We start from the raw sequence: 22,962 nt of genomic DNA on the forward strand, positions 1-22,962 counted from the left end.
CTAGGTATACTGACAGTATTGTAGGTAGTTCTCCAGATGTATAGTCCTGTATCCAAACTATTTCAGGCCATGATTAATGTAATTCATGACTGACTATACTAATGTGTTAACTATGGAATTTTTAATGATATGCATACAAATTGTGGTCTAGCAGATCCCAAAGAATACAAATTTCTCAACTCTTGTAATGAACTACCACTGCTTCTTGATATTGATTTTGTAAGACAGTGATTTCCAAACACATGATAAATTGCCACTTTAGGGATAATGAAAGGATACAGAAAAAAAAGAAAGTTAAGAATTCTGGAAATTAGGAAAACGCTGCAGTCTGTAAAGTTGTTGAATAAACCTGTTATAAATACATAGTGAAATTGAGCAACAACAATAAACATTCAGAACTGCTATACATATACAAAACTTGAAAAGAAGAAAAATTATTTAAGTGTGTGGCAAGCCAGGTTTCAATAAGGAATGCTTGAGGACACAGATATTCAATAACTCTGATCACATGTGGGCTTGTTACTCACTACCTGAGCCTGCCTCTTTTTCACATTGTCAGTTTCTCTCTAAGCACCAGCTGATGCTAAAATCTTGAATTTTTATTTAGCTATAAATATCTTAATATTAAAAAATGTTAATGGCATTAAATGACTTGGTGATCTCCTCCCAAGCTAATTTTTTCTTGTGAAGGCTAGCTGGGTTTGTTGAGCGGTCTTGCAAGTCTTTATTCTCTTTCACAAGATTGAGAATCATTATTCTCTGCTCGTGCGTGAGTGGCGAGGCCCGGTCACAGCTTCTTCCCTCCATTCTTGTAGCGCGCACTGTGGTTTTGTTGTCGTTCGTGGAGCTCAAATCCGGATTACAGTCATACCAATACCGAAACAACTGTTACCAACTCATGCTAGCGGCAGACCTCTCGCGGCCCTACCTTCCACGGCGACTCTTGGTACAGATTGAAGGTAAGGGCGAAGGCTTTGCCTTGCTGGTCGAAGGGAAGGTCCGTGCCTTGGCCTTCGCGACTCTTGGTACAGCCCTAAATTCTTGAAAAGAATTCAAGAAGTCCCGCCTGCATCCTCGCATCATCTTGATATGTGCTTTATGTTTGTTCCAGTACGATTCTATGGCCTGAGTGTGGACACCAGTTTGCGGATCCACAAAATTGAGTGAATGGTCTACTGTCCTGTGTGTGAAGCCCAATCCTTGTATATTATTGTGAGCCCTCCACTCATCACTGTGGATTATTGATCCCCGTCGCACTACTGCTTGTATTATAGGGAGAAGTGTGACAGCATCCCTTTTGTCTACAATTTTCATGTATCCTGTTGCTGGTGAGGTGCTGGTATCGACCATTCCAAATACCCACATAGGAGTGTGAGGTCCTCTGCCCCGATGATGCTTTGGTTTGTGAGAAAAACACGATTCATCGATATGCACAACTGTTCCTGGACCACCAAGTTGCACTGGGTTAGCCTAAAGATATCTACTGCACACTTCACGGATTCGGATTCGGAACCCAAAAAAAGGTTCGCGCGCCCAACTCTGATTAATAGTAGTAGTAGTAGTAGTAGTAGTAGTAGTAGTAGTAGTAGTAGTAGTAGTAGTTCATCATATGAAGATCCTTCCCCCAGGCTAGATCATCTGAAGATCCTCCCCCCCAAGTAGATTTGGGGGGGAGGATCTTATTCATATGATCCATATATATATATATATATATATATATATATATATATATATATATATATATATATATATATATATATATATATATATATACGTTCAAGTAGAGCGAGTTGAAGTGAAAGGTAAGAATTAGAGACAGGTTTACGCAACATTTTATTCAAGCCTCCGGCCTAAACATCGTACGAATAGATTTCCTTGGAATAGATTCCATCTTGTTGTGTGCATAATTTATTCTGAACACAATGATATGTGTAGAATGTTCATAGTGATAATGCATGAATAGATAATGATAAGTGATTGGAGGTAACTCAGAGAGGCTTAGCGGTGCTCTCCACGTTTCATGTGCACGAGCACAAAGTAGTTTTTTTTTTTTTTTTTTTCAAAGACGATTTTCTGCCGTTTCTCAACATACCAGAGGGTCTTGGCCTATCTCATGCAGTAAAGAGATGTTTGATTATGCTTTTTCTACAAAAAACAAGACTCATGGGGCGGCTCAACAGCAGAGTAGTACCCAAACTGAGGAACTGGAGGCAAAGGTGAAAGATCCACTGGAAGAGGAAAAAGATAAAGAGTTCAGATCAAGGAACCTCATACTGTTAGGGGTCCCTGAACCAGACACAGATGAAATGGAAGTAGGGAAAGCCGCTGACCTCGACAATGTGACAAATCTCTTCTCCAGGCACATGAAGGTGGATGCATCACAGTACAGGATCACTGATACAACAAGGCTCCACGGTGGTAAGAAGGATCGTAACTATGCCACAGACCCAAGACCAATCAGAGTGAGATTTGACTCAGCAGGCATGGTTGTTAAAGTTGCAAGGGAAGCAAAACATTTGGACACATGCGACGGGTCCAGAGAAGGGCAACAAAGCTGGTGCCAGGCATTGCCCAGCTGCCATACGAAGAACGATGCAAGCACCTCGGCCTTCAGACGCTACAAGAGAGAAGAGTGAGGGGGGACATGATCAAGACCTTCAAGCTCCTGCATGGCTACGAGGACGTCCCCTTCACCAAATTCTTTCAGCTCAGTACCAGCCAACTGAGGGGCCACTCTTACAAGCTGGGCAAACCAGACCACTGGCGTACCACTATGAAAGGGAACTGGTTTGCCCTTAGAGCTATAGACCCCTGGAACAAGCTCCCAGACAGTGTGGTAACTGCCCCGTCAATAGCCACTTTTAAAGCACGGTATGATAGACACTTGGGTTTGGGGTATGAGGCTGGCAAGTCTTAGAGGTGGGGATCACCACAAGAAGCTACTTCTTATTTCCCCACTATCCATTCATAGATAAGCATTCATAGGTAAGCAGGTGGCACTTTGAGATGTTATAGCCAGGGGTGCCTCTATTTAAATTGAATTAACTATTCAATATCACTTTATAAATCACAATGAAGTAAGTCAAAAACATATTGATATTTATATCGTACCTTTAAAATGCATAGAAGAAAAGGGTGGGTTGGGTTGAGGGAGGTAGGTATGTTTATGTTAATCCTTAAAACGTTTTCTTTTAATACATTCGTAGCCAGAAGATGGCAACACCATCGCTGTCCTTCCCCTTCCCCCAGTCCCCCCAACTTATTCAACACACTGCTGTTCGGTGTTCTAGTCGTTCCCTGTAATTGCTGATGATAATGTGTCTTGTGTAATAGGTGATGGCAAGTGTTGCTGCAGCGACTGTCAGGGCCGTTAAGGGAAGGCGCCTCATCCCTACCAGAGCTGCCCTTGTTCTTGTGAGTGGTGGTTGATCTGTGTGCATGTCAAAACAACACAAGATACTGGCCGCCTTAGTATGGGATTGTCCCATCAGCTGATCCTATCTTGAGTATGATTTCCTTCCCCACCACTCAGCCATACACCACTAATAGCACACAAAAGTACAAGAATATAAAATGGTTAAAACATTTAAGGAAATCTAGAGATAACGTTAGCCCCTGCGGTAATGGTGTGGTAGAGCTACGTCTTGTTTTTCCATTATTTCTGTACCTTCACAGAATCCATTAAGTGCATTTTAAACGGTAGTATTGAGCAGTGGAAAAATGTCACTTTTATGCTACAGGTGACGGGATTTCGCCTAAAGCAGTTTTTTTTTTATTATTGTTATGTATCTGAGAATGTAGGGTTTTCGGATGGGTAAGGCGAAAACGAATATTTTACCGAGAATAGATAATAAGAATAACCAAAAACAAGATAAATACGTAACCAGAACCGTGGCCGATCCATGAGTGGCTTCCAGAGGGTTTGGGTCCCCCTCCCTCACAGCAGCTTAACCTAACTATGCAACCCCCCAAACCAAACCCCCACCAACAAAAATTCCTGGATCCATCACAGTAGAATAGATTTAAACACAACCATAAAATAAATCTGTAAACATAATAACTCAATATTTAAAAAAAAATTTGTGTTAAAAGATAAATCACTGCTGTGCTTATAAGGGTAAAAGAAGTGGTAAATCTAACCAATAGCACCTCCTTATATATTCTTATGTCATCCCTCCCCAGTCCCAGCAAGCTTGGGGGCCTATGGGAAATCGGGGGTTTTAGGGGGGGAGGTATATTTATTTCAGTGATATATGGACTTTGAAAAATCTAGGGAAATATCCCCAAGTGTTGGAAAATATCCTTAAATATAGGGAAGTTTTACATAACCCTTCCCCTGTAGGACACTAACCTAACCTAACATAGCCTAGCCGGGGGGTTGCCGAATCCCCCCTACAACACTAACCGAACCCTAACATAAACCTAACCTAACCTATCCTAGTGGGTGGGGGGGCGCCCCCTACAACACTAACCTAACTCTAACATAAACCTAACCTAACCAAACGTATCCTAGCCAGGGGTGGCTGCACCCCCCCACACCCCCCCTTGAACATTAACCTAACCCTAACAAACCTAACCTACCATATCCTTGCTTTGGGACAGCTTCCCTCCCCCCATACCAGTTCTCTTATAGCTTCACACAATATGCTTTACCTCTACCAATACCCCTCCTCACAATATCTTAATGAAAGGATGAAGGTCCTGGCTGGTCCTCTTCTTGATTGTACACTGACTTGCATCACAGGAGTGATGATTTCCCAGTAATCAAATTCGCAACTTTTACAACTAATGTCACTAGTGGCCATGGCTGAACTGCATACACAGATGTCTTTGTGCACCTGTTTGCCCAGCTGTGCCCTGCCTACAAATACATATAGCAAATTCCCATTGGCACAGCTCGTGGTGTTAAGAGGTGGTGGCACGTCATTGGACAGAAGAACTATAGACACAATAAGAATCCTATTCAACAGTTACCACAAACCCCAGCTATAAAAAAAAATGCAAGTCGGTGTACTGCTCATTTCCGAGTGTGATGGAGCTCCAGGGCTCGCTGCAGCTCGCTGGACTTAGAGAAAACTCGCTGAACACCACACATTTGAAGGCTTGTGTACGGCACACTAAGGCCGTCCCCCAAATAAAACCACAAGAAAGGTATTGAGCATTAAGTACTTTATCACTAAATGTAAGTATTTTACTGCTTCATTAGGAGGTCCTATTGGTAAGATTATCCAAAGAAGGAATTATTTGTAATATGTCTGCATTCCTCCATGCCCTCCTATCACCCACCACTTAATATTCCAATTTCTAAAGTAAACACTCCTATCCATGGGCCCCCTATGGATCCCCTCACCACTAGGACAATAACCTAACCTAACGAAACACCTCAAAAGTTAACACCTCAGGACTTAGAAAATCATGAGTTTCTGCCTCGCTCCTCAGTACCGTTATAGACAAACTACACTTGTACCACACAATTTCTCTTCTGTATGATCACGCCAAGGTCACTGGCCCTTCTGCATAATGTGTGAATCCTGTACTTGCATCAGATGCAGCTTTATTATAAACATTTTCAGTAAAATTCACAAGAGGTCCCTCTTTTGCCAAATATGGTAGTGTGTCTTATTAGACATTTTGAGGAAATGTAAACTTCAGTTCCAGGCTTTTGACTGATTCTTTCAAATCTTTTATGGAGACTGCAATTCCAGTGTTTTTTTTTCTAATAGATATTTTTTTTGCCCTTGGCAGTTATCTTTCTTGCATAAAAAAAAATAAAAAATTTGGTATCCCTGACCAACTTGCTAGCAGGTTTTGGGCTTGCCTAATTTGAGTACTGGCAAATTTCCCTGTAGTTTTGTCTCAGACTGAAACATGGTAGCCAGTTACGTAAGTTAACTAAACCAAAACAAACTTATCTAAGCTAATCTAACCAAACCTAATCTAACTTTGTTTGTGGTGCAATGTGTTAATTTTCAAAAGCATCAGTATGATTCAATGATAGCCAAGTGTATGAAAACAACTACATAAGCATGAAGTATAATGAATATACTATCATAACAAGCAGTCTTGTCATGCACTGCTGACAAAGACCAATAATAAACATTAACTTTATTTTACGTAAGAGGGAAAACTGGCCAAGGGCAACTAAAAAAAAAAAAAGACCCTCTTAATAGAGTGAGCCAAAAGTCAAACTAGTTATAGGAAGATGGAAATACAGAAGCAGGTAGGGAGTTTCAGAGTTTACCAGAGAAAGGTATGAATGATTCAGAGTACTGGTTATCTCTTGCTTTATAGAATTGAACAGAATAAGGGTAAGAAGAAAGCCTTGTGAGGCTTGAAGAGGAGAGGAGGCATGCAGTTAGCAAGATCAGAAGAGCAGTTAGCATGAAAATAGTGGTAGCAAGATAGCAAGAGATGCAACATCTGGTGAGAAAGAGGCTGAAGATAGTCACTCAGAGGAGAGGAGTTGAGATAAAAAGCTTTTGATTTCACTCAATCTAATAAAACTGTGAGTGGAACCCCCCTCCCCCAACATACATACAAAGATGGATAAGACCCTTATATATATATATATATATATATATATATATATATATATATATATATATATATATATATATATATATACATACACATGCATACATATAAATGCATACATTATATACAGTGGTACCTCACAATAAGGGGTGACTGGGTGTCTATTACTATGAATTGTCCATTACTGAGAACAGTTTGTCTGTGAGACCATTAACACCTCTCTTTTCCATTATTTTTGGTAATTAATTCACTTTTAATAACATGAAAAAATATTTTTAACATTTAAACCACCTTATTCTATGGTCAGTGCTGGAATACAAGAGTTCTCAATTATGCAAGAATTGCACAGTAATGAAAATTGTTTAAAAATAGATGAATTAAAGATATAGCTTCCCATGTGGTGTAACTGCACCTCTCTCCATCACCTTACCATCTGTCCCTGTCCTTCTTTCTCTCCCAATGTTTCTATGTAAATTGGTGTGTGTTCAAAAATTATTTCTGAAATCTTATTTTTTTTTGTTTCACATCGCCTTTGAGGTAAAAATCAAGGCATGTTCCCTATAGAAAAGTCTTCCCCAATCCTAAATGTAACATTTCAGCAGGGAGGTGCACCCTTGGCAATACCTCTACCTGAGCAATGCTTCTTACATATACAGTCCCATTATGAACTATTGTCCTGCTGCAGACTCACCATATGGCCACCCTCACATCCAATTTAAGGCTGTAATCTGCAGTTTCTTGGAAAAATTCTTGAGAGAGAGAGGTTTAAAGAAGCAGCTGTGTTGTTGACATCGTTCTTACTTTCCACCACTGTGCTGAAGACACAATTTGCTCATTATGTCTAAAAGAAAATCTAGCCCACTTCATACTAAATAATCCTCAGTTAAAGGAAGAAAGAAATTAAATTGTTAGCCTCTAAAGACTGGTAAATGAAGAAAGAAATCAAGTGGTTGGGGAGATTTTGTTTAGGAAAGAAAACAGAAGATAACAAAGAAAATTTATATGAAATGTGGAAGTGTAAAGAAACTGGAAAGGAGTCAAAGAGAAAACATGTCAACAGTGATACCACATAATTTATAGACATTACAGTAAGTAGTGCTTGCGAGAGACTAGCACATTTTTGTCTGTACTTATTCGTGCCAGAAAACTGATGTTTCTGGAATACTGATGCCAAATTTTTGGGTCTCTCTCTCTCTCTCTCTCTCTCTCTCTCTCTCTCTCTCTCTCTCTCTCTCTCTCTCTCTCTCTCTCTCTCTCTCTCTCATATTGATATACTAGTGTTAATACATTTGGTATATAAGTGGCTGGCATTTGTGAACATTTTAAGGAAGTTGTTAGATAAATGAAGTGTTATCAGGCAATCTCAGTGCATACTCTTTCACAGATAAGACTGGGATGTGATGTTGCCATTTTGTAAAAAATAGCTATTATATGTCTGGTCAGCCTGTACTCTGTACGTGTCAGAATGATAAGTTCCCTCATGTGAATAAAAGGGAAACAAAAATTACATGAATTATAAAAAAGCCAGAATGTATGAAAGTATTAGTAGTATTTAGATAATATATAATATGTAATATAGACATAATATATGTATGAATCATACATGGCACCCTTTCCATGGAGATTTAGCCCATGGTAACTTATCAAGCACAATAAGTAGATATGTCATCATCTTATGAAATGATCTTTATAGTTGATTTATTGACAAACCTTAGTTGTTGTTGTTGTTGTTTTTTTCTATTTCTTTTACATATACATATATTTGTATTTACAGTTTTTGTATAAAGTTATGACACTATTGTGAATAGATGTTGTGGCAAGTCAGTTAGAGCTTAGTACTCAGAATCTGATGGTGGTTTTGCTTCCCACAGACCCAGAGTGCTGTTGTCAAAGTAAAGGAACTTCTTGCCAGGAATCCTGAAGCTGTGAGTATTTGTTACTTCTTCAATCATTGTGCTTGTACTTATTCCTTTTTATCAATATGCACTATATGCAGAGTTTTTAGAATTGACTTTAAAACATCTGATTTTTTTTATTCACTTTACAAAGTGTAATAAAAACTAAGGTAAGACAGTAAAAATAAATATATACTGTCCAAGCTCTTATTTAAGTTATAAGGATTAAGGAGTAAGATCAGGTGATGATGTGGTCCCCCAGTTTTACATATAAGTAGAAAGGATAAAAGACTAAAGATAATGAAAGGGAAAATACAGTGTCAGGATTAAAATGAACAAGTGTTGAAAATATGTTATTCAAGTTATTAAAGAATGTAGGATTAACAATAACAAGTAGAGATAAATATGTTCACCAAATTTCTGCAAAAATTATATGAGTTTTAAGTAGCATGATCAAAATTTTCTACACCTTTCTCCTAGCATTGTTGTCATGAGACATAAGTAAGTAAGGGAAGGTGCAAGAAACTTACATCATCCTCATCCTTAAGTTGTTTTTTTTTTTTTTTTTTTTTTCAAAGATTGCATGCATTGATGTATCCCTTGAGGTGAAACACTTCCTTTTTCACTTTTTAGTAATGAATGTGTTGGTGATGGTGATCATGGGATAATGGTAATGCTCTGTTACTTTCCAGATTGGCTTGAAGGTTGGTGTGCGTCAGCGGGGATGCAATGGGCTAAGTTATACCCTTGATTATGCAACAGAGAAGGGAAAGTTTGATGAGGAGGTAGTACAGGATGGTAAGTTTACATGTTTATCAATTTCTTTTTATTCTTTATTTGTTTTTTTTTTGTGTATGGCATTCATGGTGTCCTGCTCCCCTTTTTAAATTTTACTCTTCTTCTTAAGATTATGGGTGTTATTTATGCATATTACTTTTGTATAAAACTCAATTTATCTTTATATGTGTGTGTACAGTACTTGTCAAAAATTTGGGCTGGATGTGTGTCAGACATGTTGTGGCAGGTTGAAACTATGGAAATACTAGATCTTACCTCAAATACTTTGTAGGTCACCTGCCACACTTCTTCACCTCTCTCAGATGACATGGCAATGATAAAGCAAGATCTGCAGCTTTTGGGTGGGTATTGCAGCCCAAAAAGCCCACATTTCTTGTCAAAAGTCTGGGCCAGGAGAAATGAAATTATGATGGAAATAAAGAGAAAGACCCTGATTGGGGTGTTTGAATTTTACTGAAGTGGTATGCCACAAACCTATTGTCACCACTCCCTGGCCAATCCACACAGGCAGCCAAGACACATGCAAGGCTTACATGGCTGTTGTAGTGAGAGGAGCGCAATGCTACTTGCTCAGGACCAGCACCAATGTGAGAGTGAATTTTTGGTGGATATCAACTGTTAATGACCCTGCTATAGGAAAAGTTAGTCAGTTACCATCCTAGATTATTCCCCAGATTATTGCTCTGAATAGGGCAGGTAAGCAAACTAACAGAAGAGCCACACAGTTGCAGATAAGTGATCATGTTGTCAGGCAGTATGTGACAAAGTGGAGGAAAGGAGGATGTGATGCCATGCCAAACCAGAAAGAGCAGCTTGGTATGTATCAAAAAAATGTCTCTGCTTGGTATTAACATCATGAAGCAAGATGTAGAGGAGTGTCCTGCTATTTCAGTCTGGAAAAATAATGGAAAATAACAGCTGTGTTATTAATCAGGTGTCTACAAATTGTCACCTGATGAGTGTACGAGTTAAAGGATACACAAGCCACCACCATGTGAAAAAACCCTTGCGTAATGGGATTGTAGGGCTGCTCTTGTTGAGAAATATTTTCAATGGGATGAGGCTGACTGGCTTGACATGCTATGATCTGATGAAGCATCATTAACTGTGACTGATAGATGAGCTAGTGTATTTTGGTGGCTGGACAGTAATCCCCTCAACTCATGCTACCTATGTGGGACTGTGAAACACTCCAATTCTTGAACTCCTTCAACACAATGCGTATTTTGCTTCCTGGCAGCACTCATGACACATCCGAGGACATGCATACTGCATCATGGCAGGGCTGTGTTTTGCTAAGGTGGTGGTGTTTTTTCCTAGATGCTGTAACAGATCTTTCAGAATGTAGGTTGTATTTTTTTTTTTTTTTTTTTTTTTTTTTTTTTACATTACAAGGGCACTGGCCAAGGGAAAACAAAGTGTTGGAAAAAAAAAAATCCCGCTGGTTGCCAGGCCCTGTTAAGAGGAAAGTAGGAGAAAGAGAAAAAACAAAAAATCTAAAAGGAGGGTCCAGTTAACGTAAGAGGTGTCTTGACACTCCTCTTTTGAAAGAGTTTAAGTCATAGGCAGGTGGAAATACAGACACAGGTAGAGAGTTCCAGAGTTTACCAGTGTAGGGAATGAAGGAGTGAAGATACTGGTTAACTCTTGCATTAGGAAGATGGACAGAATAGGGATGAGAAGAAGTAGAGAGTCTTGTGCAGCGAGGCCGCAGGAGGGGGAAGGCATGCAGTTAGCAAGTTCAGAAGAGCAGACAGCATGAAAACAGCGGTAGAAGACAGATAAAGATGCAACATTGCGGCGGTGACTTAAAGAATCAAGACAGTCAGTTAGAGGAGAAGAGTTGATAAGACGAAAAGCTTTAGATTCCACCTTGTTTAGTAAAGCTGTGTGTGGATCCCCCAGACATGAGAGCCATACTCCATACACGGGCGGATAAGGCCCTTGTACAGAGCAAGCAGCTGGGAGGAGAGAAAATGGACGAAGACGCCATAGGACACCTAACTTCTTGGAAGCTGATTTAGCAAGAGTAGAGATGTGAAATTTCCAGTTTAGATTTTTAGTGAAGGATAGACCGAGTGTGTTTAATGTAGAGGAGAGGGAAGTTGAGTGTTATTGAAGAAGAGAGGATAGTTGTCTGGAAGGTTATGTCGAGTAGATAGTTGTAGAAATTGAGTTTTTGAGGCATTGAACAAAACCAGGTTTTCTCTGCCCCAATCAGAAACAAGTGAAAGATCAGAAGTTAGGCGTCCTATAGCATCTCGCCTTGAGTCATTTAATTGTTGTTGGGTTGGGCGTCTGTTGAACGCTGTTGAATAATGCAAGGTGGTATCATCAGCATAGGAGTGGATAGGGCATTGAGTCAGATTTAGGAGATCATTGATGAATAATAGAAAGAGAGTGGGTGATAGGACAGAACCCTGTGGAACACCACTGTTGATAGTTTTAGGGAAGAACAGTGACCGTCTACTACAGCAGCAATAGAACGATCGGAAAGGAAACTGGAGATGAAGGTACAGAGAGAAGGATAGAATCCGTAGGAGGGTAGTTTAGAAATTAAAGATTTGTGCCAGACTCTATCGAAGGCTTTCGATATGTCAAGGCCGACAGCAAAGGTTTCACCGAAGTCCCTAAAAGAGGATGACCAAGATTCAGTTAGGAAAGTAAGAAGATCACCAGTAGATCTGCCTTTACGGAAACCATACTGGCAATCAGAGAGAAGGTTGTGAGCTGATAGATGCCTCATTATCTTCCTATTAAGGATAGACTCAAAGGCTTTAGAAAGGCAGGAAATCAAAGCTATAGGGCGGTAGTTAGAAGGATTGGAGTGGTCACCTTTTTTAGGGACAGGTTGAATGTGAGCAAACTTCCAGCAAGAAGGATAAATAGAAGTAGAGAGACACAGATGAAAGAGTTTGACCAGGCAGTGAGCGAGTTCGGAAGCACAGTTTTTGAGAACAACAGGAGGGACTCCATCCGGACCGTAAGCCTTCCGAGAATCAAGGCCAGAGAGGGCCAGGAAAACGTCTTTATAAAGAATTTTAATTTTAGGGATGAAGTAGTCAGAGGGTGGAGGAGTAGGAGGAATATGCCCAGAATCATCCAAAGTTGAGTTGGTAGCAAAGGTTTGAGCGAAGAGTTCAGCTTTAGAAAAGAAGAGACAGCTGTAGAGCCATCTGGATGAAGTAAAGGAGGGAAAGACGAAGAAGTAAAGTTGTTAGAGATATTATTGGCTAGATGCCAGAAATCTCGAGAGGAGTTAGAATTGGAAAGACTTTGACATTTTCTATTGATGAAAGAGTTTTTAGTAAGTTGGAGAATAGATTTGGCATGATTACGGGCAGAAATATATAGGGCATGAGTTTCAGCAGTTGGATGGCTACGGAACCGTTTGTGAGCCGCCTCTATCATTGACAGCACGAGAACAAGCAGAGTTAAACCAAGGCTTTTTAGCTTTAGGGTTAGAGAAAGTATGAGGAATGTATAGCTCCATGCCAGAGATAATCACCTCTGTTATGCGCTCGGCACAAAGAGAAGGATCTCTGACATGAAAACAATAATCATCCCAAGGAAATCAGAATAGTACTGCCTTAGTTCCTCCCACTTAGCAGAGTTAAAATGCCAGAAGCACCTCCGCTTAGGCGGGTCCTGAGGCTGCACTGGAGTGATAGAACAGGTAACGGAAATTAGATTGTGGTCGGAGGAGCCCAACGGAGAGGAAAGTTTAACAGAGTAAGCAGAAGGGTTGGAGGTTAGGAAAAGATCAAGAATGTTGGGCGTGTCTCCAAGGCGGTCAGGAATACGGGTAGGGAACTGCACTAGCTGCTCTAGGTCATGAAGGATAGCAAAGTTGAAGGTTTGTTCACCAGGTTGGTCAGTGAAAGAAGATGAAAGCCAAAGCTGGTGGTGAACATTGAAATCCCCTAAAATGGAGATCTCAGCAAAAGGAAAGTGAGATAAGATGTGCTCCACCTTGGAAGTCAAATAGTCAAAGAATTTTACATAGTCAGAGGAATTAGGTGAGAGGTATACAGCACAGATGAATTTAGTTAGAGAGTGACATTGAAGTCTTAGCCAGATGGTAGAAAATTCTGAAGCAATAACTTACTTGACTTTCATCATTATTACCAAGGAGTATGATTTGCTTATACCAGGATAGGTACTGATGCTCTCTGCTGGAAATAATTTTATTATTTCTTTTATAGAACCAGTATGCAAATAAAGGACTTATTAAGATTAGTGATTAGTTTACCATAAAAGGTGATGTTTTCTGCTGTTTGTCATCTTCAGGAAATGGTCAAGAGCAGGCAAACCTGAATTTTTTCTCTGAAATTTGCATGAGCTTATTTCATAATGTATTTATATGTAGTATGAAAATCACTAACTATTGCAGTGTTACTGGCAGTATTGTCTGCCAGCACTAGGGTAAATCAATACATGTAACTATGAGCTTCCTAATGACCATCTACCAGACTTGTCTGAATTAAGGGTAAAAGTGTTTCAGTAAGATGGTGCACCATACCACACTGCATGAACTGTTATAAACTGGTTTAAGAACTGAATCTTTGGGAGGTGGTTAAATCAAAGTTGCAAGGGAAGGACGTTAGCACCCTGCCTAACTGGAGAGGGAAATTCAGGTTTGTTGAGCTGCAATACTCACCGAACAGGTAAAGAAGCACAAGGGGTATCTTACAAAATATTACAGGAAAGATTTTATGAGTTTTACTCTGCTTGAATCTGCTGCAACATTTCTTATGCATGTCCAGCCCAAACTTTTGACAAGTATTGCATACCTTGAAGGTATTATTAGTGATCTGATAGGTCCATTATGTACATAAATTAGACCTCAGACAGAAGAATTTTTAGTTTACCTTAAAAAATTTGGACTACAGTGGTACCTTGAGATATGAGCTTAATTTGTTCTGTGATGGAGCTCTTATCTCAAAATGCTCGTATCTCTAAACAATTTTCCCCATTGAAGTGTATTGTAAAGCCATTAATCTGTTCCACCCTCCCCAAAAAGAGCACCCCATTTTTTTTTTTTTTTTTTTTTTTTTTTTTGTGTGTGTGTTTTTAGATAAGGAAAAGATATTTGTGAATAATAATTATTGTATAGAAACATATTAAAAGAAAAGAAAAGGTAATATAAATAAATAAAGTACTATTTATAAATAATAGTTTGCTTTGGTGTACATATGTACATATAGTATATAAGTGAAGCAAAATCTGGGTATGAGTGAGAATTGCATACCACACAGAGTCACTGAGTCCTCCTGTGCTAGATGAAGTTCCAAAACAAGTAATTCATGCCGAGGGAAGCGGTATTTCAATAGTAATTTACTGTCACTCAGTGCCACGGAGTCAAGGTGATCCTCATGGCATGATCGTATATGAACAAACACATGGTATCCATTATAGCAGGCAATAAACAAGTGGAAACATAAATATCGTGGTGAAAGCATCACATAAGCTAAAAGGGTCACAAGAAGAAGCAGCGGCCGAGTTGCCGTGAGTCCCCGCCACGTCTGCAATCAATCTCATCTCTGCTTTATTTTTGTTATTCCATGTAACATTTTACTTTATGCATTACAAAACAATCCTTTCCTGGGGGCAAGGTTTGCAAAAGGGTAATAAAAATGTTTTGTGAATATAAATCTATATATAAGACAGTAACACCACCTCGAGAGGTGGTGTTCCCAGCAACCTGATAGCAACTTCGTTACCGTCCCTCCCAAGCATTCATGGATGCCATTTCATGGCAGGAGGTTGCTCTGATGTTGTTAAAGTTTCTTGGATCCAGCTCCGTTAGGGCATGGGAGTAGATATTACCGCCTAGCAAGATCAAGGGATCACTCGCGTGATAGGTTTGAATACACTTGGGGGCAGCTCCAGATAGTAGCGGATTCTGGATAGTGGCAATTACTGTACTTTTATAAAGTATATTTATGTAGAAGGGGTGAATGTTATCCTGCTGCATCTTGCCCCCCATCCCCTCACTTGCAGCTGTTAATCAACCAGAGTGTACAAATATAGACACCCACAGGAGACCGGCTGCTCTAATAATTACAGAAGACCTTCTTAATGACCCTGTAAACATTATTCATAGAATAAATGAAGTTTTAAGTAGGCAAAAGAGATAGAGAGGGAGGGTATAAAGACTGCTGCCGCAGAGATGTGATTACATTGTTTCCAACCCTCGGTGATAAGCAGTGATAATTGTCGTGGTGGAGGAGGTAGGCAAAGATGGAAAAAAATTAGTTTATGCTTTTTCAGTTACATACTCATGTATACTTTATCTATACATAAAAATACATAAAATAAAAGCTAATGTTTATTTAGTGTTCTTACCTTGGGTCTAGACAGACGTTTCTGGTTAATGGTTGTGAATGGAGGAAGAGGAGGGAGGAAGAAAGGAGTGCAGGCACCATTCCATGTAAACATTAAACATAAATTAAAGCAGCACTTACTTTAAACAAAGGAAAATGGTTAGTAAATAGTGTAAAAATTATGAAAGAATAATCACAATGCACGAGATATGTGAGAAACACGTAGATATTAGTTCAGCTGAGCCTTGCCCAATGTGCTGAACTGCTAACTAGCGGAAACATCTTCAAGCACAACTTTTATCTCAAAATTTTGCTTGGGAAAAAAAAAGAATCAAATCATGTTACGTATCTTGAGATACAACTGTATTGAGATATTTGGATTATTGGTATTAGAATTAATGGACTTTACTGTAATTCATTATTGAAGGGAGTAGACAATGAGCAAAGAACAAGCATTTCATTGAGCTAATAGACAGTTGCTGTGGTGGTGAGGCAGCTCATGGACAGATAGTTGTTGTGATTAGGCATACAATGGCTAGCTAAAGCACTAACCACACTACAGTAATAAACAGTAGGAAATTTACTCATAAATTATTACCTAATTTTATTTGTACAGTAGGCTACACTTTTTTATGTAGCATAATGTAAAGTAAAAGTTTCTTCTACTGTAACAGTAAGATGTAAGCACTTATTTGTAACATGGTAGGGAGTGTGGACTCGCTCTGAGTTAAGAAACATCATTTCAAGACATGGGAGCAGAATGTATGTTGGCAGGTTTCAAATTACCTTTCACTTCATATGATGCAAGTCACTATTGCACATTGTTCATCATGTGATGGATATCAATTTATGATTAGACAAGAAAAATCAATAGAGGTACTCATTGATGATGGATGAGATGAATTAGCTGTGCAGTGCAGCACTGCTGCTGATGAGGATGATGATGTACTGCACAGTGAAGCAGAGCATTTACAGCTCTTCAGAGGGCACGAATAACAAAAAATAAGTGGTGAATAGCTGAAGTAGACACGGCGATACAGCTAAGGCAGAGACACGTAGTGAACTGGGAAATACCGGGCCATAGGGAGAGAGGCAGTGTGGTCCTCCTCCTCTCTTTGAAGATGGCACATCTTCAGTTGCCAATCAGAGTACAGTATAAATACATAGTGCATGGATTGGCTACTGGTAAGACTAGACAATTGTGTGCCACCTATCAATATGTCTAGGTGTTTAGATTGTACTTTATGAAATGTAACATAACATAAATAATAGGATAACAAAGGGCCACCAGGGCCCATCTAGGTTATCCTGTATTAGTCGCACAGCGACCTCGTCATCAGTACTTAAAGATACACTTACAAGTACACAATACATTATATACTAATTCTAAATATTTGGCCCATTAACAGGGCTAAGTCCTGCAGCGAATTCCTCTACAATCTGTGATCCCCATACATGGGGATCATGTCTTGTTTAACTATAGTAAATTTCTTATAAATACTATCATGCAGCACTATACATAATTATAAATCTAATAAATTTAAGTGCTTATCTAATCTGTTTTTAAACATTGTCAAACTAGTGCTATTTACAACCGTCTCTGGCAATGCATTCCAGAAGTCTACCACCCTATGACTAAAGAAATATTTTCTTATATCTAACCTGCAGCCTTGCTTTCTAATCTTCCTGCCATGATTTCTAGTCCTACTTCCCTCCTCTAAGGTAAAGAAAGATCTCACATCTATATAGTTTGTATCTGAGAACATTTTAAATAACTCTATCATATCCCCTCTTATACATCTCCTCTCAAATGAAAACATGTTTAATTCCTTTAATCTATCTCTATACTCCAGGCGCTTTAATGCTGGTATCATCCTAGTTGTTCTTCTCTGAACTGCTTCTAATATGTTAATATCCTGCCTATATATAATGGGGTGACCAGGCCTGTATGCAATACTCTAAATGGGGCCTAACATAGGAATTATATAAGCTACGCATCACTTACTTACTTTTATAACTAACATTTCTATTTATAAAACCCAGGATCCTATTTGCCCTATTTCTTGCTTCTAAACATTGCTTTGAAAATTTCATAGTCCTGTCTATCACTACTCCTAAATCCTTTCCCTCTTCTACTGCCTCTTGCCAACATCCCTCTATCTCATAGCTAAAGTTTGTGTTGTCTTTACCTAAATGCATAACCTGACACTTTTTAGAATTAAACTCCATCTGCCACCTGTCTGCCCATGCTATCAGCCTGTCCAGGTCGCGTTGTATTCTGTAATTGTCCTTTTCACCCTGTACTGCACATGCTATCTTACCTGCAAACTTTGATACTTTGCTACTAATTCCTATATCTAAATCGTTAATGTACACCAAGAAAAGAAGAGGTCCTAGCACTGATCCTTGGGGTACCCCACTAACCACTTCCTTCCACTCAGACATTGCCCCATTTAATACTACTCTCTGTTTCCTATCAGAAAGCCATTCACTAATCCAATCAACTAACCTACCCCTATCCCATGTAGTCTCAATTTGTACACTAGCCTCCTATGCGGTACCTTATCAAACGCCTTGCTAAAATCTAGATATATAACATCTATGCTATTTCCATCATCTAACTCCTTGGTAATATATTCTAAGATATCGAGCAAATTTGTAAGACAGGACCTCCCTGATCTAAAGCCATGTTGGGTATCTCTAATTAATCTATTCTCATTTAAATGCTCCCAAATACTACCCTTAATGATTTTCTCTAGTATCTTACATACTATACTAGTTAAACTGATCGGTCTATAATTATTTGCATCATCCTTCCTACCTTTTTTAAATATTGGTGTAACATTAGCTAACTTCCAGTCCTGAGGTATCTCAGCAAACCTAAGTGATCTTTCAAAGATTAATTTAAGTGCTTCAGAAATACTGTCTACACCCTCCCTAAGTACTTTGGCATGTAGCTCGTCAGGACCACTAGCTTTCCTATCATCTAGTTCAAGAATAAATTTCCTAATAATTCCCTGTTTCATATCAATATTTTCTAAAGCTCTTAAACTACTCGTCCCACTGTTTGTAACAGGATATCCTATTCTTTCCCTAGTAAATACTGAAGAAAATTGTTCATTCAATGATTCTACTATGTCTTCATTTTGATCCACTACTACACCATCTTTTCTGAGTGGTCCAATCCTATCCTTATTTCTTTTATCACTGACCTTGTAACAACTATATATTTTTTTTGGATCTTTACTCCCATGTAGTAGTCAAATTTTTTTTCTGCATTAAAGTAAGATTTCACACACTCTAGAGGCAGTTAGATTCTAATGAAAACTCATAAAATGAACTGCAGATGACTGAACTGTGAAAAACTGGTTTATTGTACACACAATTTAACTTTTATACCATTTTTAACTTTTTCAAGAAAGTAAAAAAAAAAAAAAATACTGGTAACCTTGTGTATATTTTTGCTTTCTCTTATTGCAGGGGTGAAGGTCATTATTGATAAAAAAGCACAACTAACCCTCCTGGGCACCGAGATGGACTATGTCACTGAGAAACTTTCCTCCGAGTTTGTGTTCAACAACCCAAACATCAAGGGGACATGTGGCTGTGGTGAAAGCTTCTCTATATAGCAGCCAAGTTAGCTCATAACAAATATATGAAGGAATTGCAGGATTGGTATGTGATAAAAAAGTTTATGGTTTCAAAGCATTATTTATTTTCCTTTTATCCTTTAATAAATATTGAAGTAGTGTTAGTACAATGCCAAGAGATTTGTCTACCTAACATAGCATTTGTATAGTTATAAGATGTAGGGGCAGATTTATTGATCCCTTTCTCTGTTGTGTGCTATTCAGGTTACATACTCATTATAACAATTACCAAGCTGGTGTACTCATAGTTCTACATTAAATATGTAGTATTGTATAGGATTTGTATTAAAAAACAATATTATGGAATTGTGATCATGTGTATAGATTTGGAGCTGGGATGTAGGAACTGCCATCTGTCAGAACTAATGCTCAGGATGTCTGTAGGACTGGTGGAACACCCATGTTAAAATAAAGAGCAAGTATAGTATATATTTTTATTATACAGGTGGCTATTTCAATGTTCTAATCGAGTTCAATGCAAAAGTAATGTTATATGAGGCATCTTGCATTACATCAAAAGTGAAAACCTGTACAGTGTTTAGTATACAGTTCTTGTCAAATGAATATGCCACCCTCATGAAAGTGGCATACTCTTATGATGACAATAAAAGAATCACCCTCAAGTATAGCATGAATTCAGCAAGACAAAAGAGTATGCCTCTGGGAGTGGGTAAAGCTTAGTTTGGAGTCCCTGCACACAATTTCTGTCTCCTTAGTTGTGCATGTGGCACAGTGTGAAGTGGATTTTACAATGATTCTTCCTGACATATGCATTTTCACCCACCTGCCTCTGCATTTCTTCACCCTGTGACCCTAACATTGGTAATAAGAAGCATTTTATGCGAGAAACTATTGGCCAGATCATTGGATTGAAGAAAGCAGGCCACCAAACTAAAGAAATTTCATTGTTAGTTGGTATCAATGTTCAATCAGTGTGCAACTGGGTAGCCAAGTTTAGGGAGGAGGCTTGTGGCAATACCCCCACACACAAAGTGTTTTTTTTTTTTTTTTTTTACTGTCACATGTGGGTTACATTTTATTTGTCTTTTTAGAATGTTCTCAGCCCTGAGTGATGTTTTCTTGGGCCTATGACCATGCTTTTTGTGTGTGGGGGTATTACCACAAGTCTCCCTAAACTTGGCTACCCAGTTGCACACTGATTGAACACTGACACCAACTAACAGTGAAACTTCTTTAGTTTGGTGGCCTGCTTTCTTCAATCCAATGATCTGGCCAATAGTTTCTTGCATAAAATGCTTCTTATTACCAATGTTAGGGTCACAGGGTGCAGAAATGCAGCGTATGTCAGGAAGAATTATTGTAAAATCTCCACTTCACACTGTGCCACATGCACAACTGAGGAGACAGAAATTGTGTTTAGGGACTCCAGACTAAGCTCCACCCTCTCCCAGAGGAATTGGGCGGATGTCCACACGTAGGTTTGAATCCCACTAAGTACAGCCTTGAAACCTTGCCATTTGTCGAGTGGTTTAAAGTTATCTACATGTCACCATGACACCCAGGTTCTAGATGGTTACACCAAAGATGCTCTTGGGTGGTGATATGGGTACCATTATAAATAAAATTGCCTGTGGAAGCTTAACAACACTTCCATTACTCTTCAAGTTACCTACAGGTGCTATAGGCCAGGACATTAAAAAAAGAAAAATAAATAAGAAATAAATTCATGCTATACTTGAGGATGATTCTTTTATTGTCATAAAAGTATGCCGCTTTAATGAGGATGGCATACTCTTACGATGAGCACTGAATATATATATATATATATATATATATATATATATATATATATATATATATATATATATATATATATATATATATAAATACACACACTTCTAAGGAAAGTGTTTAGTACATGTATATATAATTTAGTTTCTAGCTGTGTTACAGCCTTCAAAAGTAAATATATATATATATATATATATATATATATATATATATATATATATATATATATATATATATATATATATATATATATATATATATATATATATATATATATATATATATATATATATACATACATACATATATACCATTTATTGCAGCCAGTAAGTCAAGTTTTTAAGGTAATTTTTTTCTGGTCAAAACTAGGGGTCGATTTAAAAGGGTATATATATAAAATTTGCACCAGTAGCATCAGAACACTGGAAAACTGCTACTGAACTTAGCCTGGTCCCTAAGGGCTGTGTTTATACATGTTATTCTACTAACACACAGTAAGAACCAAAAACTGCTTCTCATGAGGACTGCACATACTGACACTCTGTAGTAAGTAGGAACAATAATGTACCTACACAATACCATAGTTATCATAGAATATTTTCACACAAAAGCTAAAAACATGATCGTTTCGTAACAAAACAATCAAGGTTGACTGCTCAGTGCTGTCCCTAGTGATGTGCATTCTGTTTGAACAACTGCTTAGGCGTGAAATTTTAAATATAATTTTATATTTGTAAATATTTTCATTATTTTAGGTAATATCTTCTTAGCTTTTGTATCAATAAAATATTCTATTGTAATAAACTGTGGTATTTGTGTAGTTAAGTTGTTCCTGCTTACTACAGAATGTCAGTCCCCTGCACAACATGGAGAAAAAGAAGGATGTCTCCTCGAACCAAGAGTCCTATCTGGCCTCCCTGTGTCCCTTGCCTATAGAATATTCACATCACCCTTTAACATATTCTTTTTGGGAGTTTGTGTAGTCCCTATGAGTAGCAGTTACTTTTGTTTCTCTTGTTCCAATGTTTGAAGCTAGACTGTACATTAGATGGTTGGACACTTACCATTAGGATTTTAAAGTAAATATTCATCTGATATAGTGGTGAAATAGATGAGTATAAGAAAGTGCTTGAAGTTGGTGGTATTTTCAATCTGTTTAAATTGTTTTATTTATTTTACTGTAGATAAAACTTAATTTACAACCCTTTACCTAGTGACTCAGGCCAACATTGGGCCAGGCTAAGTAATAATTTAGGGGGGAGTCAACTTATCTGCAAGGTAAACACCTATAGTACAACATTTGCGGTCAAATTATAGAGGTTGACTAATGTGCCAGATCAACTTGCTAGCTGCAATATATATATATATATATATATATATATATATATATATATATATATATATATATATATATATATATATATATATATATATATATATATATATACACACACACACACACACACACACACACACATACCTATCTTTTCAGCTCAGAATTGTTATAAATCAAATGCCTCTGTTGGAAATGAGACATTAAGATTATCATTATTTAATTTTTTTATGCCTTAGTCAACATGTACATAATATCAAAACAATAAAATCATATTGAAAGCTATGGTGTTTAAATTTTTTATTATAAATATTTTAGCCCACTGAAATTGTTGTGGAGTTGATAAACAGGAAGAGCTGCTGTTTCCAAAAAAATCATCACAAAAAAAAGTTACTTTCTTTATAGGAAGTTACTTTACAGATTTGTTGTAATTGGCAAGGCATAAAGAATAAGAAATAAAACTTGAGTAATTAGGAGGAAACCAAATTGTGCAATTCACAGTATGTTCCATTTTTTTGAGAACTGGATGTAATAGCCATGACCTTGAGATGTGGCTAGTTCCGAGATGCACATCCAGCTGTATAATTCTCGTTCATTTATAGGTATTATGTGATGTAAAGAAATACTTGTTTAGTACACACATTATATGGTTATGGAGAGTGTATGTAAAGTTG

General features: G+C 38.0%; 1 protein-coding gene across 1 annotated transcript; it reads left to right on the top strand.

Moving 5' to 3' along the window:
- Positions 1–3,227: 3,227 nt before the first annotated feature.
- On the top strand, positions 3,228–22,569 carry LOC123510025 (iron-sulfur cluster assembly 1 homolog, mitochondrial-like). The gene is made up of 4 exons (XM_045264734.1): positions 3,228–3,414; positions 8,406–8,459; positions 9,122–9,227; positions 19,034–22,569. Exons 1-4 carry the CDS (start codon positions 3,337–3,339, stop codon positions 19,180–19,182), a joined length of 387 nt encoding a protein of 128 aa, XP_045120669.1. The 5' UTR covers positions 3,228–3,336; the 3' UTR covers positions 19,183–22,569.
- The last annotated feature ends 393 nt before the right edge of the window (positions 22,570–22,962 follow it).

This window comes from Portunus trituberculatus, chromosome 3, assembly GCF_017591435.1.
Source record: "Portunus trituberculatus isolate SZX2019 chromosome 3, ASM1759143v1, whole genome shotgun sequence".
Taxonomy (NCBI): Eukaryota; Metazoa; Arthropoda; class Malacostraca; order Decapoda; family Portunidae; genus Portunus; species Portunus trituberculatus.